The 16,656-nt window shown below is 41.3% G+C and overlaps 1 protein-coding gene across 12 annotated transcripts in view; it reads left to right on the top strand.

Moving 5' to 3' along the window:
- FYN (FYN proto-oncogene, Src family tyrosine kinase) overlaps positions 1-3,575 on the top strand; it is a 122,173-nt gene extending 118,598 nt beyond the window's left edge. For all 12 annotated transcript variants that reach the window (XM_081857163.1, XM_081857173.1, XM_081857165.1 and 9 more), the window contains 2 exons: positions 448-579; positions 1,938-3,575. In XM_081857163.1, the coding sequence (XP_081713289.1) occupies positions 448-579; positions 1,938-2,146 (341 nt within the window). In that variant the 3' untranslated portion in view covers positions 2,147-3,575. The remainder of the gene's footprint in view (positions 1-447; positions 580-1,937) is intronic.
- The last annotated feature ends 13,081 nt before the right edge of the window (positions 3,576-16,656 follow it).

Genomic DNA, 16,656 nt, shown 5'->3' with positions numbered 1-16,656 from the left:
GCTTGTGGGGCTGGCGGTGGGGCTCTCCAGGCTTCAGCGAAAGCCTGCATTCACCCCATAGGACGCACACACATTTCCCCTTCATTTTTGGAGGGGAAAAAGTGCGTCCTAGAGGGCGAAAAATATGGTAGGTGCCTTTCCATATGCAAGCATCATGTTCAAAATAATTATGCTTCTAGATTTTGCAATAAGAACAGGTAGATTTCGATGGTGCCAAATGCATCCTAATTTCTGATGATCACACACACACAATCGCTGTCATTTATGTGCAAATATACCCAGAAGCATCATGTTGTAAATATGAGAAAGAAAAGAAAAAAGGAATGTTGTGGCCTGAAGTCGATATTAAATAGAAGGAAGCTTTGAATTATTTCCCCAAGTAAAGAAATGAAGTGACCTCCTACCAGCCACTTATACCTCAAAGGTAGCTGCTTTCTTCTCTTCTAGGTGCAAAGTTTCCAATAAAATGGACTGCCCCTGAAGCTGCCTTGTATGGAAGGTTTACAATAAAATCAGACGTCTGGTCCTTTGGAATATTGCTGACAGAGCTAGTAACAAAAGGGAGAGTGCCATATCCAGGTAAGGAAATAAGAAACCATGCTAAAAATGATTTCAGACAATTATGTGAGTTGGGTGATATCTGTGGCTTTAATGCTTGGATCCCAGCAAATTATACGTGCATGGCAGAGCACCAACAAAAAACCCCCACCTCATTTCAGGCAGCAAAAACAATATGAAATTCTGTCTGCACACAGAGATCTCCTCCACATATGCACTGCCCTTCAAATCCTTGCCATAGTCGAGAGGCCATTTCTCTCAATTGTATGCTGTCAGTAGCCCTGTTTGGGCATTATCTGAACTCTGCTCAGATCACACAGGGGACATGTGGGTACGTGGGCTGGCTCCATGTCTAGCCTTATCATCTCCACCCCTGAACTTCTCATGTCAAGTAGGAAGATCTGAAGGGGGATTTCTAAGTGTGTCTGGCTAAGCGCACATAGAAGCCTTCCCACAGTCAAGAACCCTGTTCAGTCAGGGTTCCCAACGATGGGGGTGGGGCGCTTCTGCATGTGTTCTGCAGACCCACAGGAAATCTCCTCCAGAACTTTGTACTCCCCAAAGAGATGGGGACACTGAGAGAAGGGTTTGGGTGCATGGCCCCGCTGTGCTCTTCGTGTGTTTGCAGCAGACACCTGACAACACCTTTTCTGAATCACAATTTTGATGCACCTATAATTTAGGTGCCATCAAATGCAAATTTAAGTATTGTTCATCCATGTAATGGTTCTAGGGGTTGCTCGTGCGTAAATCGGCGCCACGCTTGGCTGAGTTGCCTGGGTGAACCCTTTCTGTCCGGACAGCTACTCACCCGTGGCTGTCTCAATCGCTGGCAGAATCCGTCAGTGGGCGTTTCTTGAACTTCTTCCAGCAAAGAAGCTCTTTGACGCCTAGTCTCTGCCTACTTTCCCTGCGCGGAAGCCTTCTGCGCAGGGAGGGTGTGGGCAGCGGAGGACCCGTGCTCTCCCCGCTGGTCTCCGGCGAGGAGTCATGGAGCCACCTTGCCGATTCCCCCATCTGCCCCCCTCCTCCACTGGTGCTACGCTGATTTCCTTCCCCAGAAGATGGGCTGCTTCTCTCCCTCCTGGTACACTCTCTGGAATCCCTCTGGAGCCCTCCCTCTCCCTCTGGCTCCGATGGCAGTTCCCTGACAATCCACAAACTACTACTAGGCACTCCAAATACTGAATTTGCTATTGTGTTTGATAGTTCTGGCACGTTGAAGCCACTGACCATAATGTGTGATAAATACTTCATCTTGGTATCTGCTACTGGAGTCCTGACAAGATGATGGTTGTTAAGGGAAATATGCCCAGCCCTATTGCTTTTTTCCAAACAAAATTCATTTTCAGTACATCTCTCTGTTGTTGTTTTTGCAGGTATGAATAACCGTGAAGTCCTGGAGCAGGTAGAACGGGGCTATAGGATGCCATGCCCTCAGGATTGCCCCATCTCCCTACATGAGCTCATGATCCACTGCTGGAAGAAAGACCCAGAAGAGCGCCCAACATTTGAGTACTTGCAGGGTTTCCTTGAAGACTACTTTACTGCAACTGAACCCCAGTACCAGCCAGGTGACAACCTGTAATTTTTCTGGTCTGTGCAGACTACAGTTATCAGGTGTTCCGACTGCAGCTGACAAAGGCTGACTAGCTACTTCCAAAGGCTGCATCTTAGAGCACCAAAAAGCACTGGAGCCAGAAGCTGAGAATTCCCAGACCTAACCTGCCGTAAAGATCTGAATGTCTTCTATGAACAGAAAAGTGAACACTTGATTTTGTTCTTCATCAGAGACTCAGAAACTGCATTGTTTTGATGTTATGTAAACTGCAAAATCTTTGTTCAGTGTAAATAGTAATTCAGTGCCAATAACATCCTAGTGCTTTCCTTTTTTAAAAAATAATAATAATGCAAAGTTATGTGATTTTAACTAGTCTTCTCCTGATTCAACTAAAGTATTATTTTCCAAAAGTGGCCTCTTTTTGTCTACATTTTTTCACGTTCTAACAAAATAAAATCAGGACCAGTGTTTGGGGATTTTGGTTTCGTTTGGTTGGTTGGGTTTTTTCCTTTTCCTTTTTTGCTTTTATATATAAGATATATGTAAAATATATACATACTTGTATATATAGTTGTGGGTGCTACTGCAGAGGAAACTCATTTCAGAAACGGATTAGCCATAATGCTGAAGCACCCAGAAAAAGACTAATTTCCTTGTAGACATGAAACACTGGTGAAGATTCTGAAAGCCAGTGACTGAATTTTTGGCTTTTGCCAAGCATGACTTTTTAAATTGGATTGCACTTTTGGGTTTGACTATGTACCTGTAGGTCGTTGTAACTTTTGAACTTTCAGAAATCATGTGCAGCATTTCCAGCAACTTTTGCCAACTGCGTGGTTTGAATTTGAATCAAAATTTAATAACAAACTTATTAAAGCAAGAAAACGCGCCATTACCTGTTCAGACTGGAAGACTGAAACTGCAAGTACTTTCCTGTATCAAAATATGTATACCGAACATTTTCTGATTTTTTTAAAAAAATAATAAACATTACAACCACATGCAAATAGTCTCAACCTCATAGCATTTTAATCATGTCCCCATGCTTAACCATTCATCAGGCATCCGCTAGAGTACCTTTTTCACATACCATAACCCATCGTAAAGTAGGTGTTTTAAATGTCCTGTACTGCTGATGAAATTACTTTCAATATGTCTGCAAGTGTTTCAGTGGAATTACTATGCACTTCTTTTATGGGGAAACGGGGAGGGAATGGAGGGATACATACAAGTATTAGTTTTTCAGTTGTCTGTATCAGCCTTGGATACCTTCTTTTCTTACCTTTAACCAAAAAGAAACAAAAAAGCCACATCCTTTCTATGTCTCTTTTAAGTTTTTTTTAAAAAAATAATTTTAGTCTTAATTACATTTTGTTGTTGTTTTTATTTGCAAGTTTACATTTTTAAAAATGTTTAACCGTCTTAATTTAGTAATTAAAAGAGTATTTTACATTTGGATTTTTGTTCTTTCATTTAAATCATAGCCAGATGGAGGTTTGTAGCAGAGGAGAAGTGTCCTTGGCCTCTTGGCTCTTGCAGCAGCCTTGTATTATGAAGCTGATGTGAAACAGCTGGGATTCAGCCTAAGAGGGTGGCTGGAAGTGAATGGGTTTTGTACTCTTATAATTATTCAAGAATTACTTTCTTTAGCGTGAGTCTTTGTGCACTGTTGTCAGAAGGAAGGAAGAATATTTTCTATGTAGAAATAAATATATTTTTCCCAACGTTCGCACTTGGAACTCTATCGCAAATGAGTTGAAGCAAAACAAAGGTAAAATCCTATCCATATCTGGAAGAATCCAAAGGGTCCTTTATGCTAATAGATCTTTAAAAATGTTACAAGAAACCTTAGAGGGTGTTTGTTTGCTAGACTACCACCAGCAGCTGATAATGTGGTGGGGCTGCCCTGTTTACCTGACCTCCCACCTTGCTGGGTCACTGCAGCATCCCAGAATGGAGGCGATGCATTGGTGGCAAGGGCAGTGCAGTGCAAATGTGCTGGCAGGAGTGCTGGATTGGCTCCACCAGCACATTTGCAATGACCTCACCTCCTCGTGTGCTGCAGCAACTCAGCCAGGCAGATATTATTATTATTTTTTAATTTAATTGTACCCCGCCCTCCCCGGCCAGTGCCAGGCTCAGGGTGGCTAACACCAAATATAAATTACAATAAAACGTAATAGAAAACAACAACAAACAAACAGTTAATTAAAATACGGCTTAAAATACAGCCTCATTTTAGTAGTAGCCCATAAATCAAGACCATAAAGGGAGGAAACATCAGATATTCACCCTGCCACCTATCCATGCTGGTCCTACATGGGCCAGCAAAAAAGCCAAGTGAAAATTTATATACCAAATCCCATATAAGGGGTCAGAGTGACTCTAAGCCGAAGGCCAGGCAGAACAGCTCCGTTTTGCAGGTCCTGCGGAAAGATGTCAAATCCCGCAGCACAGCCACCCCACCCCTACCATTAGGAAGGCTCACTAGAACTACAAAAGTACAATACATTTTTCCATTCAATAAAAATGCCCTATGTCAATCTTTACAAAGCCCTTTCAGATTTTTTACAATTGTACCTACCAGCTGCAAGGAAGAGTGGGGTCTGAATTATATCCCTGAACAGCTGTTTATCTAATACAGGGGCAGCCAATCTGTGGCTCTCCAACTCCCACGAGGCCTTGGCAAGTGGTCAGGGATGATGGGAGTTGTAGTCCAGCAACATCTGAAGGGACAAAGATTAGCTCAATTCAAAAGCCAACTCTAATCTGTGAACTCAATTCAAGCACGTGATATCACCTGCATACTTTGTGTGAATTACACAACTCTCCAAACATTGTGCAGATCACTAATCTGTTTTTATGGTCCAAATGCACAAAAGTTTTATTACCATGTATAGAGTCAGACTGATATTAAAACAGCTACAAATGCATTATGTGAATCAGTCTTCTGTAACAGCATGGCAAACATGGTGTGTCCCCAAAGAGTAACTGGTTTCTTTTGACACGGGCTAGCAGCTAGGATCTCGTTTCTTGAAAATGATTTTTGCACTATCTCAGTTGATCACAAACAGGCCTACCTTGTCAGATATGAAGCCACAGTTTCATGGTGGATCAAATACTTTAAATGAACCAAGTCCCAGGTGTCATTGCTGACATTTCCAAGTTAAAGGATCTTGGAGCTAAGAAATAGCTCTTCATGAGACCCTGGAAAGTTGCTCCTAGTCACAGAAGACTGCTCTGTACAATGGGCCACTGCTCTGATTCAGTGAAAGGCAGGTCCATTTATTTTCATTATTAGGTTACCTGATGCTTATATTGTTTGTGAACCATCATGTTGAATAGAGTCCACCACATTTGGCCTTCTGAATGCCTGACCTGATGGCTTCCCCCACCCCTGTTAATTTTATTTTTGTTGCATTTATGTCCCACCTTTTTCCCCCCAGGAGCTCATAGTTCTTCTCCCCTTCCCCATTTTATCCTCACAACAACCCTGTGACAGTAGGTTCAGCTGAAAGGCAGTGACTGGCCCAAGGCCCACCCAGTGAGCTTCATGGCTGAGTAGAGATTGTTGCCAAAAGGCAGCAAAAAAGGAGATCTATAAGGGCCTAACAGGCCACAAAATAAGGCTTGTGTGTTGTATTCAGTTTGGTGGGCCAACGTATAGCAGACCTGTGATAACCTAAGCAAAATGGGTAACAATACTATTTGTTCTCCAGATGTTTTCAGGATAAGTAGCAGGTAGACCAATCTGTACATTGTCTGATATTCTACAGTGAAAAACACAGTATTTATAACACTTAGAAGAGATATGTGAAAATACGTTGGAGGCTGCTGTGACATATAATTGCTCATATAATTATGTGGAAAACACCTTAAGCAGCTGCTCCGCAAGGATGGTGTAGAAAAATGTGTGGAGGACACAATGTTTGGCTCAGAAAACGGTTTGCCTGTTTCAGTTCATAGCCAACAAAAATTACAGATTCATTCATAATGCTAAAATCTCACAGCATTGCCACACCAGAAAGCAATTGTTATTCAGAGTGTGTAATAGACAAAAAGAATGCATGTATTTTTTATTGAAGCGTGGTATCAAATGTATCTGTTCAGAATGCTGCTGAGAGGATTTCCTTACCTGGCATTATTTAAATCCTTGGCAAATATCATTTCTTGTGCTTCTAGTACAGCCGGCTTTTGCCAATAAATTATTGTCTGATTATAGTATGTCTTGGTGGCATGATACAGAAAGGATCTTCATATCTCTAGGAGTCTTCGTTTCTAACATTACCCTTGAACAATGCTGTCTCTAGGGGCAAAAGACACCCAAGTGGTTTCGGAAATAATTACTTCTGGCAAAGCCCTTCATCTCTGAGTATTCATGTGAGTACGAATGAATTATTCCAGGAACAGAAGAGGAAACTCCCAGAGGTTGGTATTTTGTATGAGTAATCCTTTAGATTTGGGGGTTGAGGAAAATAGTCTGTGAAAGAAAACACAGAAAGACTGTAATCCCTGAAGTATCTAACTGAATCGGTTGTGGGCAACCAAGCCTTAAAATGGTCTGCTAGTAAAAAGCCTGCAGAACAGTGTTTTAATGAATTTTAACTGTTGGGGAATGAACTCAAAATGACTCATTTAAACATGCACAAAGGTACTAACATTTCATAAAGCTAAAAATTCCATAGTAAAGCAGTACTGTGATAAATATATTTCAGCGTTGAAATCACGTCTTCTCTATTCAGCTCTTAGACCACTTATTTGAGTACTTTCCCCCTTCCTCAATATTCTAGCCACAGTTTGTGGGCAAGATAACACACACACACACCCCCAAATCCTAACAGCTTCAAATATTTTCAATTTATTTATTTATTTATTTATTTATTCATTTATCTATTTAAAAATCACATCAAGCCTTTGCCTTGATAATAACTATCTCCCTTTTCATTAGTTTTCTTTTGTCCAGCACAGCTGGTCACTTTTTGGTATATCATCTGCTGCAGATTCTAATTCTTGTTGGGTGTGTGTGGTTTGTCCTCATTCTTTTATCCAACTGAGGAGCATCAGCCTCTTTCTTAACTCCAAAACATCTCTTTTTAACAATGGTGGTAGCAATAGCAGTGGCTGAAGAGTGCCTATAGCTTCTCTCTTTTCACATTTATTTTAGCATTTGGCACCATGCACACCCTTTCCCCGGGTCTCTTGAGATATCTGTCTACAGCAGGGGTCAGCAACCTTTTTCAGCCATGGACCGGTCCATCGTCCCTCAGACCATGTGGTGGGCCGGACTATATTTTGAAAAATAATGAACGAATTCCTATGCCCCACAAATAACCCAGAGATGCATTTAAAATAAAAACACACATTCTACTCATGTAAAAACACCAGGCAGGCCCCACAAATAACCCAGAGTTGCATTTTAAATAAAAGGACACATTCTACTCATGTAAAAACATGCTGATTCCCAGACCGTCTGTGGGCTGGATTCAGAAGGTGATTGGGCCGCATCCGGCCCCCAGGGCCTTAGGTTGCCTACCCCTGGTCTACAGACTCAAATCTCACAACTTGAGACTCAAACCCAGGCCTCTCTGTCTCTCGCAGAAAGGAAGAGTACATAATGCTGCTTGTTTATACTCCAATTGGCTTACATACTACAGCAAAATCTCCCTGTTAGACTTAAGGCTGCCTCTTTATTAATATTAGGCAAGACCAGTAGGTGTTTGTCCTATCTGAATTTATTGATATGCTTTGTAAACAGGTTTTCCCCCCACCCCACCTGTTTTGTATTTTGAAAATAAATCAACTTTTGTTGTAAGCTGCTTCAGGCACACCCGACTCTGGAAAAGGTGGCAAATGAATGAGCAGAATCAAATAAATCAGTAATCTGTAGTCAAAGGGGAAAGGGAGCTTGGCAAAGGATTCAAGGCATGTATACACTGTGTAAGTATCCCCAAATTAGATGAAAGCACACATGCAGAATACCCTCTAAATGATTGTGTATTTAGCAACACAGGCTTAAATTTTCACCCTCCTCCCATTCTAACACCAGGAGCAATCCAAAAGTCTGGGTACAATGAAATTTTCTATCCCCTTCCTATTCTAAGATAGAAAATTACTTAAGCAAGCAGTTAATATTTCATCGCTGTTAACACCAATGCTTGCACTTCTTTCAGCGGAGCCCTATCATTAAACCTGACCTTCACGGCTCCTATTATTCCCAATGAGCCTTCAGATAAGATTCGTGTCATTCATTTTAGTCTGTCTCCTGTCACAGAGCAAGCAGGGTGAAAAGTGGGATGTGATTTATGTTTACTGAGAAAGAACCTAGGATGGGGCACATGGGGAGAGGAGCAAAGGAATCCATATCATGTAGAAGAATGAAGCTGAGTGAACTTTACTTGGGGAGAAAGTTTAACTTCACTGGTGGGGAATTCATGAGGGCTGGTGTGGAATTTCCCCACTATTTTATATGTTAAAAAATGTCCTGTGTAGAATTTTATGACGTGCCCAATCTGATGACAGGTTTGGGTGCAATCTTCTGAAACCATCTAGCAGCCGCAAGATGACTCCTGTGATTACCTCACTGCTCTAAATCCCTTGGTACTGCGTAATGTGAAAGCCAAGGAGTTCAGACTATTCTGGCTTTTGCAAGACTCCTGTAATGTTGTGTGCTCTGAGGACCTTCTCCAAGGAAAAGTAGGTGACTGTCTAAAAGGCAGCCTTGAAATCTGATCAGGCCATGCAAGTGGTTTAAAGGTTACCGGACCAGTTGTGCTCAGAACATCTGTGTCTGAGAGCCTGCCAGGGATTCAAGTAATCAGATTTACTACAGCGCAGAGGGATCTGAGCTCCAGATCTCCCTGCCAGAATTTGCAAGCCTCCTTAGTAGGGCAGCAAGCGTAATCTATTTATACTATGCAATGAGAGCAAGTCGGTGAGCGCAGGGATGAGCTTTCAGCAACATTTCTGTACTCGGCTCCCCCAGCCGAAAATATATGTGTGTGTGTGACATGCTTGGTTCTCATCCCTGTTGCCCTGAGACTGCATAACTGAGCAGAAAACACGCTCTAACTTCTGCCTCTGACCAGGTGGCCAAGGGCCACTGGGAGCCTGCAAATCCCCTGTCTCCCGGGAAGATCAGCACAGTTAAATGGTCCTATCCCACAGCCAGAGAAAAATCAGCTACAGAAAGCTCAGTTTCTTCCTCCCCTGCCAGAAGGAAGACTTGGCTCCATTTGCATGGGGACTGCAGAAATGAGGGGGCGTTATGGTCTGGCACCCTCCATCCCCCAGAAGATTAAGGGTGGCTAGGTTGTATGAATATGTGCACTTAAAGGCGGGGAGGCCCACATGCTCAGATGATTCTGCTAAGGTTATTTAACTTGAAAATTTGATATATGAATCTGCTTGCTTTTCTCTTCTATCCCCATTCCTTTTTCTTTTTGTTTTGTGTCACTTATTATTTTATTAACTATTAAATTTGCCTTTAGGTCTCAGAGCAGTTACAACATAAAATCACAATATAAAAATACAAAAATTTTAACCTCCTAACCGTGCTTAACATATGTTAGCTTATAAACAATATAGTAATATAGATATTGGCCAGCAAGCAAACTACTTTATAATCTTATAAAATAAGATGCTATTCAAAGCCATTAAAGGCTTGCGCATATATGGACCATTAACGTGGATGCCAGTTTGCCTGTGGAACCAGGAGTGAGAAACCAGTAGTCCTCTAGATGTTGCACTTCATCATTTGCTTTTGCCATTGTAGTAATGCCTTCCTTTAAAAAACAAACAAAAAAACATGGCAATCAAATTTCCTGGTGGAGAGCCACTTAGATGTTTTCTTTGCTACAGAGCTACTGCATTCCTCTCACATACCCCTCCTGGACGACTACATTGCAGAGAACAGGTACTAAACAGGGCAAGAGAATAAAACAGGAGAGCCAGGAGCTCTGTGGAAAAAAGACTGCATTGACTGAGCTTTCTTGGACTTGGACTTGTCCAGTAGAGAGAGCATCTGGTGTACCTCTCTTAAAATGTCTGAACTGCGTCAAACACGGTTACTTGGTAACAACTAAGATTAAATCTGAAGGTAAGGCTTCCTGATAACATTCTCTGGGCATGGATGACAATCTTGATCAAATTTTTGCAAACACCAAAACAGCCACTATCCCAAATAGCATTTCAGTGCTACCTACTGCTTTTGAGTTCCCAATCCTTTGCTGATACAAAAGAATGACTCTAAGACAGCTGTGGGTTCAAAACCCACATTGGGCAAAAGATTCCTGCATTGCAGGGTGTTGGACCAGATCGCCCTTGTGGTCCCTTCCAATTCTTTCAGCAGTTCCACACATACATACATATACTATCTCAATCTATGCATTTATCCTGAAACACACATTTTAAACCCTTGTTGATGTGCTTCTTAAGGTGAGAAGTGTATCACAACATTCAGAGAAGTGCAAAATCCATATGGTAATTCTGATCTAATCCACATATCAGTCTGGGAGCTCTGAGTTAGGTCAGTTAACATCAACATTCCAGAAATCTAATTCTTCAAGCCTCATACACATAGTCTTGCATACAAGGATTTCTGCAGACAAACATTTATTCAATTGAAAGCCAGTCACCTACAAAAAGTTGATTGGAACTGTCAGAAACGATAACAGCAGGCAAATATTTGGTGAAAAAAGGTGGGAGATTCTTGCAGGCTGCAGCAGGTACCTGGAGTGTTCTAGTGAGTGAAGATAATTTCAGGTACAGCCAATTTTCCCAGGTACTGGCTGTGATCTTTTACTAGCAGCCTTGTGTACATGTGGATCCCAATTCAGAAAAATGATCCACTCAGAGAAGCTTGCTTCTCCTATAAATCCCTGGCACCTCATTATGTGTCATGCTCAATCTTGAATTAAACACTCCTTTAGCTTTTCTTAATGCTACATGCACTTCCAAGTAGATGTGTGTTTTTGTCTTTTCCTAGCCAGTACATTCCCCTGTTGCCTCTTGACGCCTTTCTCATCATAGTGACTGAATCTTCCTTTACTCCTGAAGCATAATTTCCAAGTAAATTCCTCTCTCTCTCTCTCTCTCTCTCTCTCCTATTGTTTATTCTTGTTCTATTAATCATCAAGTGTCTGCTAGGTAATGATCAATGAACAGTTAATTGAAAGCAAAAGGGAATAAGGAAAGCATTAGTTTGTTGCTGATCTTAATTAAGGAGATATGTATTGCTGTGGGGAAAACTGTAATAAATAGCAAGAGAGGTTTTTATCATTAAGAGGGAGTTAATTGGAAGTTGCTTATAAATTAACATAGAGGCATTGTGATCACTCTTTTGTTTGCATCTCAGCAGGGTGTAACAAATCTTGTAGCCTAATAAGATGAAGATTCAGCTAGCTACAAAATTCATACAGCCCTAAATGGAAATAATTTATAATTTCTTCATCAGCCACGAAGCTGTAAATAGGTGACAGAACATTATAGCTGGGTAAGGGCTGCTTACCTAGAAAGCACCCCTCATTCTTACTCCGCTCATACTGATCCTCAAAAATAAGTTATTTGATTTTAGAGGCTATTCCCACTCCAGCTGCTACAGGTTAGTGTCTCTGAGCCCCTTCAGATAGTGCCCCACAGATTGCATTTTTGAGCAGCTGTAAACTTTTGGATTTCGTGCTCCCCTCCCCTTCTGTACTCCTTCACTCAAGGAAAGAAAATGTAAATATTTCCCTCAAGGTTTCTAACAAATAACAGTGTCACGTTTTATCCAAATGAAAGAAACCATGGTTTGACATCCTGGTTCATTAACTAATTGTGGTTTGGATGTTGCAGTTTCACATATTTGGACAAAACAGGAAACTCTTCAAAATTACAATCAGATGTTTTATAGCCTCCTGAAAGCAGACAGGCACTGTGGCTCATGTACATAATGCTAAAGCCATGATTTGTGTTTTGTCTGGGCCTATACATCCAGCATTACCTAGAATCTATAGTTTTGCCCTCTGCTAGGAGCAGAAGAGCCTCTGGTGACAATTGTAAGCTTGACATACTGATCAAAATCTGAATATTAAATAGTTGTGTGCTAAAAAAATGTATCCTGCAATTTTATTCACCAATTAACGAGAAAATAAACGTATGAATTACCGTAATTTTGAAAAATACAATAAAACAACATCCCTCAAATAATTTACAACAAATTGTAGTAACAGGAAAATATAAAAATTACAGCGAACTGGTGCAACATAACCCTTTAAAATGCCTGAGCAAATAACCTGGTACGGAAAATACTGCCATGTTGGTGCCAGGCTTACCTTGCTGGGAGGGCATTTTAGAGGTAGGGTGCATCTCTAAGGAAAGTACCTCTTTTTAGAACATACATAACATACCTCTTTGAAGGAAGACATGTGGGGAGAATTATAAAGGAGATAACACCATTCCAATTAAAATGGAGGAAAAGAACTTGTTCAATATAAGCAGAAATTAGGTTGCCATTTTTTTTAGCAGGCCAGACCCACATATTAACGATTTGTATGCAATTTGCAGCCTCTGAACTTCCTCCATTTTGAAACTGTTCAAGGTGGACACCCTTATATTACCATATATTTCCTCACTGCCTTCTTCCTCATGCTTCAAACCTTAGCCCCACACTTTATTTTCATTTTTATTTGGGCAAAGATGCATTTTTGACACTATTTTGAAATTGGCACACCAGAGAAATATTCAAGCAGCCTTTTTTTCCTGTTCTACTGCCTGGCGTGTGTATGAATTCAGCCTGTTCCTCCTGCCAGCAGTATTACAAATCATAACTCATGCCGTCAGCCCTTGCCACACTAGAGCACATTTTCTGCTTCATTCATCACCGTCAGGGTCTTATGAACGAGGATGTGTTCAGGCAGGTCACACAGTAAAGAAACCATTGAAGTGAAGCTGCCTAGAGACCTGGTTAATAGTTCATGATTTCTACAAGAAATTCAATTACGGGGCCAGAAGAGGGCTCAGGCTTTCCCTCAGCAATCTTCCCAGCATCCTGATGTTGTTCTTTTGAGGCACACATACAGCCTCAAAGGTCGTCCAGTCCAGTCGACTGCTGATGCCAGAAATCTGCATCTATAGTCTCCCTAATAGGTGGACATCCATTCTCTGCTTTAAAAATTTTTAAGAAGAGTCCACTGCCATCCAAGTTGAACAGCTAATGCCATCAGGAAGTTCTTCTTAATGTTTAGCAGACAGTATTTTTAAAAAACGTATTAAAACTTAATTTAACTTATCGCTTTCCTTGTAACGTGAACCCTTCGGTTTAAGGTGCTCCATCATCTATGTGAAGATGGCAATCACATTGTGTCTTCCCCGGGTGAAATACACCCAGTTCGTTCATCCTCTTCTCACAGCACCTTTTCCCCAGGCCTTTCACTGTCGTCATCACCTTCTTGTGTTCCAGTAGTTTGTTGACACACTTCTTAAACTGTGGTGACCAGAACACCATACTTCCACTGAAGTCTGACCCAAAGAAGAATAGAATAGTACTGTTTCTTTTCATGACCTGGACATGATATGTCTGTTGTTGCAACACTGCTGATGCATTAAGCTTTTTTAGCTGCTGTATTGTTCTGCTGACAAATAACTTGTGGTCTATTAAACTCTCTGCATCTTCCCTTCTAAAATTTATTGCTATAAAGCCAGGTGTTCTGTGAGAAGGACTGACGGCAAGGCTCAACCACACAGCCTGCATTCATTTGAGTACACATGTGCAAAGTGTTTTCCTCTTACCATTTTGAGCGGCTTCAGATATACCAGGATGCACAAGTGTTGTGCTTTCTGCTCTCTGTGCTTAAGTGTCCACAACTTAACATTCGCATCTGCAACTGTTGTGTGTAATGAGACTGGGACATATCAATGAATTTCTCCACACAATAGGCAGGGGTTAGCAACAGCATGGAAAATAGTTAGCATGCCCTGCGCAACATGTATGAGCCAGCCGTCTTCCCTGGCACAAGCTACAAAAACAAGGAGATTGCTGCCACTACACCATTTTTACTGCTCAATTCACACCAGTCTTTCCTCATGTGATCACACAAGTAAGTGGCACAATTCATTAGAGTGTGAATCCTTTGTGCAATAAAGTTTCCTCTAAATCCAAAATGTGTGTGCGAGTTTGTTCTTTCTTAACTCCAGGGCACTCCGCAGCACACGTACTGCTTCCATGCCCAGCTGTTTCACACATGTACAACGCTCACTCAGCTGCTTACACAGCATTAACATATGATACCCTTTTCCCACAGAAAGAAAAGGCTAAGCCAAATCGGTTATATCATCTACCACAAGTTGAACAAAATGAACTAACAGTTATATATCCTTTCGCTGCATTGATTCCAGTGGGTTTTTTTAACTATCAAAACCTTTGCAAAATATTTAGGATGAACACATTCTCAAACTTGAACTCTATCCTGAAAAGAAATACAGACTGTGTGCCTTATGTTTTGCCAGTCTATGATCTTCTTCATTTCTAAAGGCAATGGAACCATGGAATAGTAACAAGGCCAACAACTGGGAATAGTTTTCCTCACTTGGCTGCCATATTCTTGCAAACACCGTCTGGAAAACTTTTGGGAGCAATCAGGGAACCAGAAGACAGCTGTCAGCTCACAGTGAGAAGTCTGCCTTGCATAATATCATTTTTTATTGTTGGAGAAATTGCCTGAGAAATAAACATGCCAGGTTTGCAAAAATTAGAAAGTATTTTTAGGTCTGATATGAAACTGAAAATGGATCACTTTTTCAGTAGAAGAGATAAGCTTCTCTCTCTCATACTGAAATCAGTGGTGCTACAAAAGTGCATTGCATGGTGATAATAATAATCTGCTTAGCATTCTGCAGTATGATCCTCACCTTGTTTACTCAGAAATAAACCCTACCAAGTTCAAATGGGGCTTTCTCCCTGGTAAGCTTGTTTAGGATTGAAGCCCTTTTTGCAGAATGCTGTATAAGCTTGGGTTTGCCCGCACAACATAAAAAAAAGTAGTATAAACACTGACAACTGGGAAACACAGGCCTGCGAGCGCTTCAGTTAAAGAACAGCCTTTACCAAAGGTGTCATGGGCTTTGAAAACACTCAAAGAAGAAGAAGAAGAAGAAGAGTTTGGATTTGATATCCCGCTTTATCACTACCCGAAGGAGTCTCAAAGTGGCTAACATTCTCCTTTCCCTTCCTCCCCCACAACAAACACTCTGTGAGGTGAGTGAGGCTGAGAGACTTCAGAGAAGTGTGACTAGCCCAAGGTCACCCAGCAGCTGCATGTGGAGGAGCGGAGACAGGAACCCGGTTCCCCAGATTACGAGACTACCGCTCTTAACCACTACACCACACTGGCTCTCTCAAACTCAGGACACAAGGGAGAAACGTGCTAAGAAGGCAAGCTTGTCAAATCCACACCGTGATCAACTCCCGCCCGGAAACCAATGTCCCCGCTGTGGAAGGACATGTGAATCCACAGCCTCCAGAGTCACTTATGGACTCACTGTTAAAACCATGTTTATGGAAGACAATCTTACTCGGCTACGAGTGATTGCAGAAGAAGAAGAAGAAGAAGAAGAAGAAGAAGAAGAAGAAGAAGAAGAAGAAGAAGAAGAAGAAGAAGAAGAAGAAGAAGAAGCAGCAGCAGCAGCAGCAGCAGCAGCTAGGCAAGTCACAATGGCTGCAATCCCTGTACATATTTATCTGGGAATGCACCCCATTGATCTAAATGTATTTTATGTTATCATTTTGTGTTTTTATGTTGTGAACTACCCTGTGATCTTCAGATGAAGAGCAGTATACAAATTTAATTAATAATAATAATAATAATAATAATAATAATAATAATGGGATTTACTGTTGAACAGACATGTATAGGATTGTGTTGTATAATTCTGAGGACTGAGATTGATATGCAGTAATGTCAATAGCCACATAATGAGCCACACAAAGGTTGATTTTAATCCAAAGGCCAAGCTAAGTTCTTCCCTCAACCTTCTCTCAATGCCTTTGTTTTATTGCCTATGGCAATATAATTATAGGAGAAGCCAGGAAACAAGCCACAAAGTTAGCTCTGAAGGGCCTCCTCCTGATCTCATGCTTCATGGAAGAGGGTCACTGAATTATTTATGATTTGCAAAGCACCTTTAATTTTCAGCCTTCCACCTGTGCATGTATCTTACCTGTCCAATAATCTCTAAATGAATCACTGCTAGATATCCAACATTTCCAACAATGGTGGTACAGTATTAAAAGATACAGCTCCTGAGAACAATAAATTTAATTTCAAGAAGAATGCCTGCACTGGGCTTATCAAAATGAAATGTGTTTTTAAAAAATACTGTGAGGTAATACATACACAGAGGACCATCCCTACCATTTGTTATGGCTGCCTCAGGCAGCAGAGGCTGAGGGAAAGGAAACAATGGTGAGGTGTTAGAGGACAGAGAGGAATGTGCCATGGGGTGGTTTGTCTTGCCCAAAGCTTGCCTGCTGCTCACCAACACAAGGGAGGACACTGGCCTCT

This window comes from Podarcis erhardii (genome assembly GCF_964252035.2).
Source record: "Podarcis erhardii genome assembly, chromosome: 3".
In the NCBI taxonomy this organism is placed as follows: Eukaryota; Metazoa; Chordata; class Lepidosauria; order Squamata; family Lacertidae; genus Podarcis; species Podarcis erhardii.
Note: the sequence above shows the minus strand (reverse complement) of the source record. Positions and strands in the feature narration are given on the sequence as shown.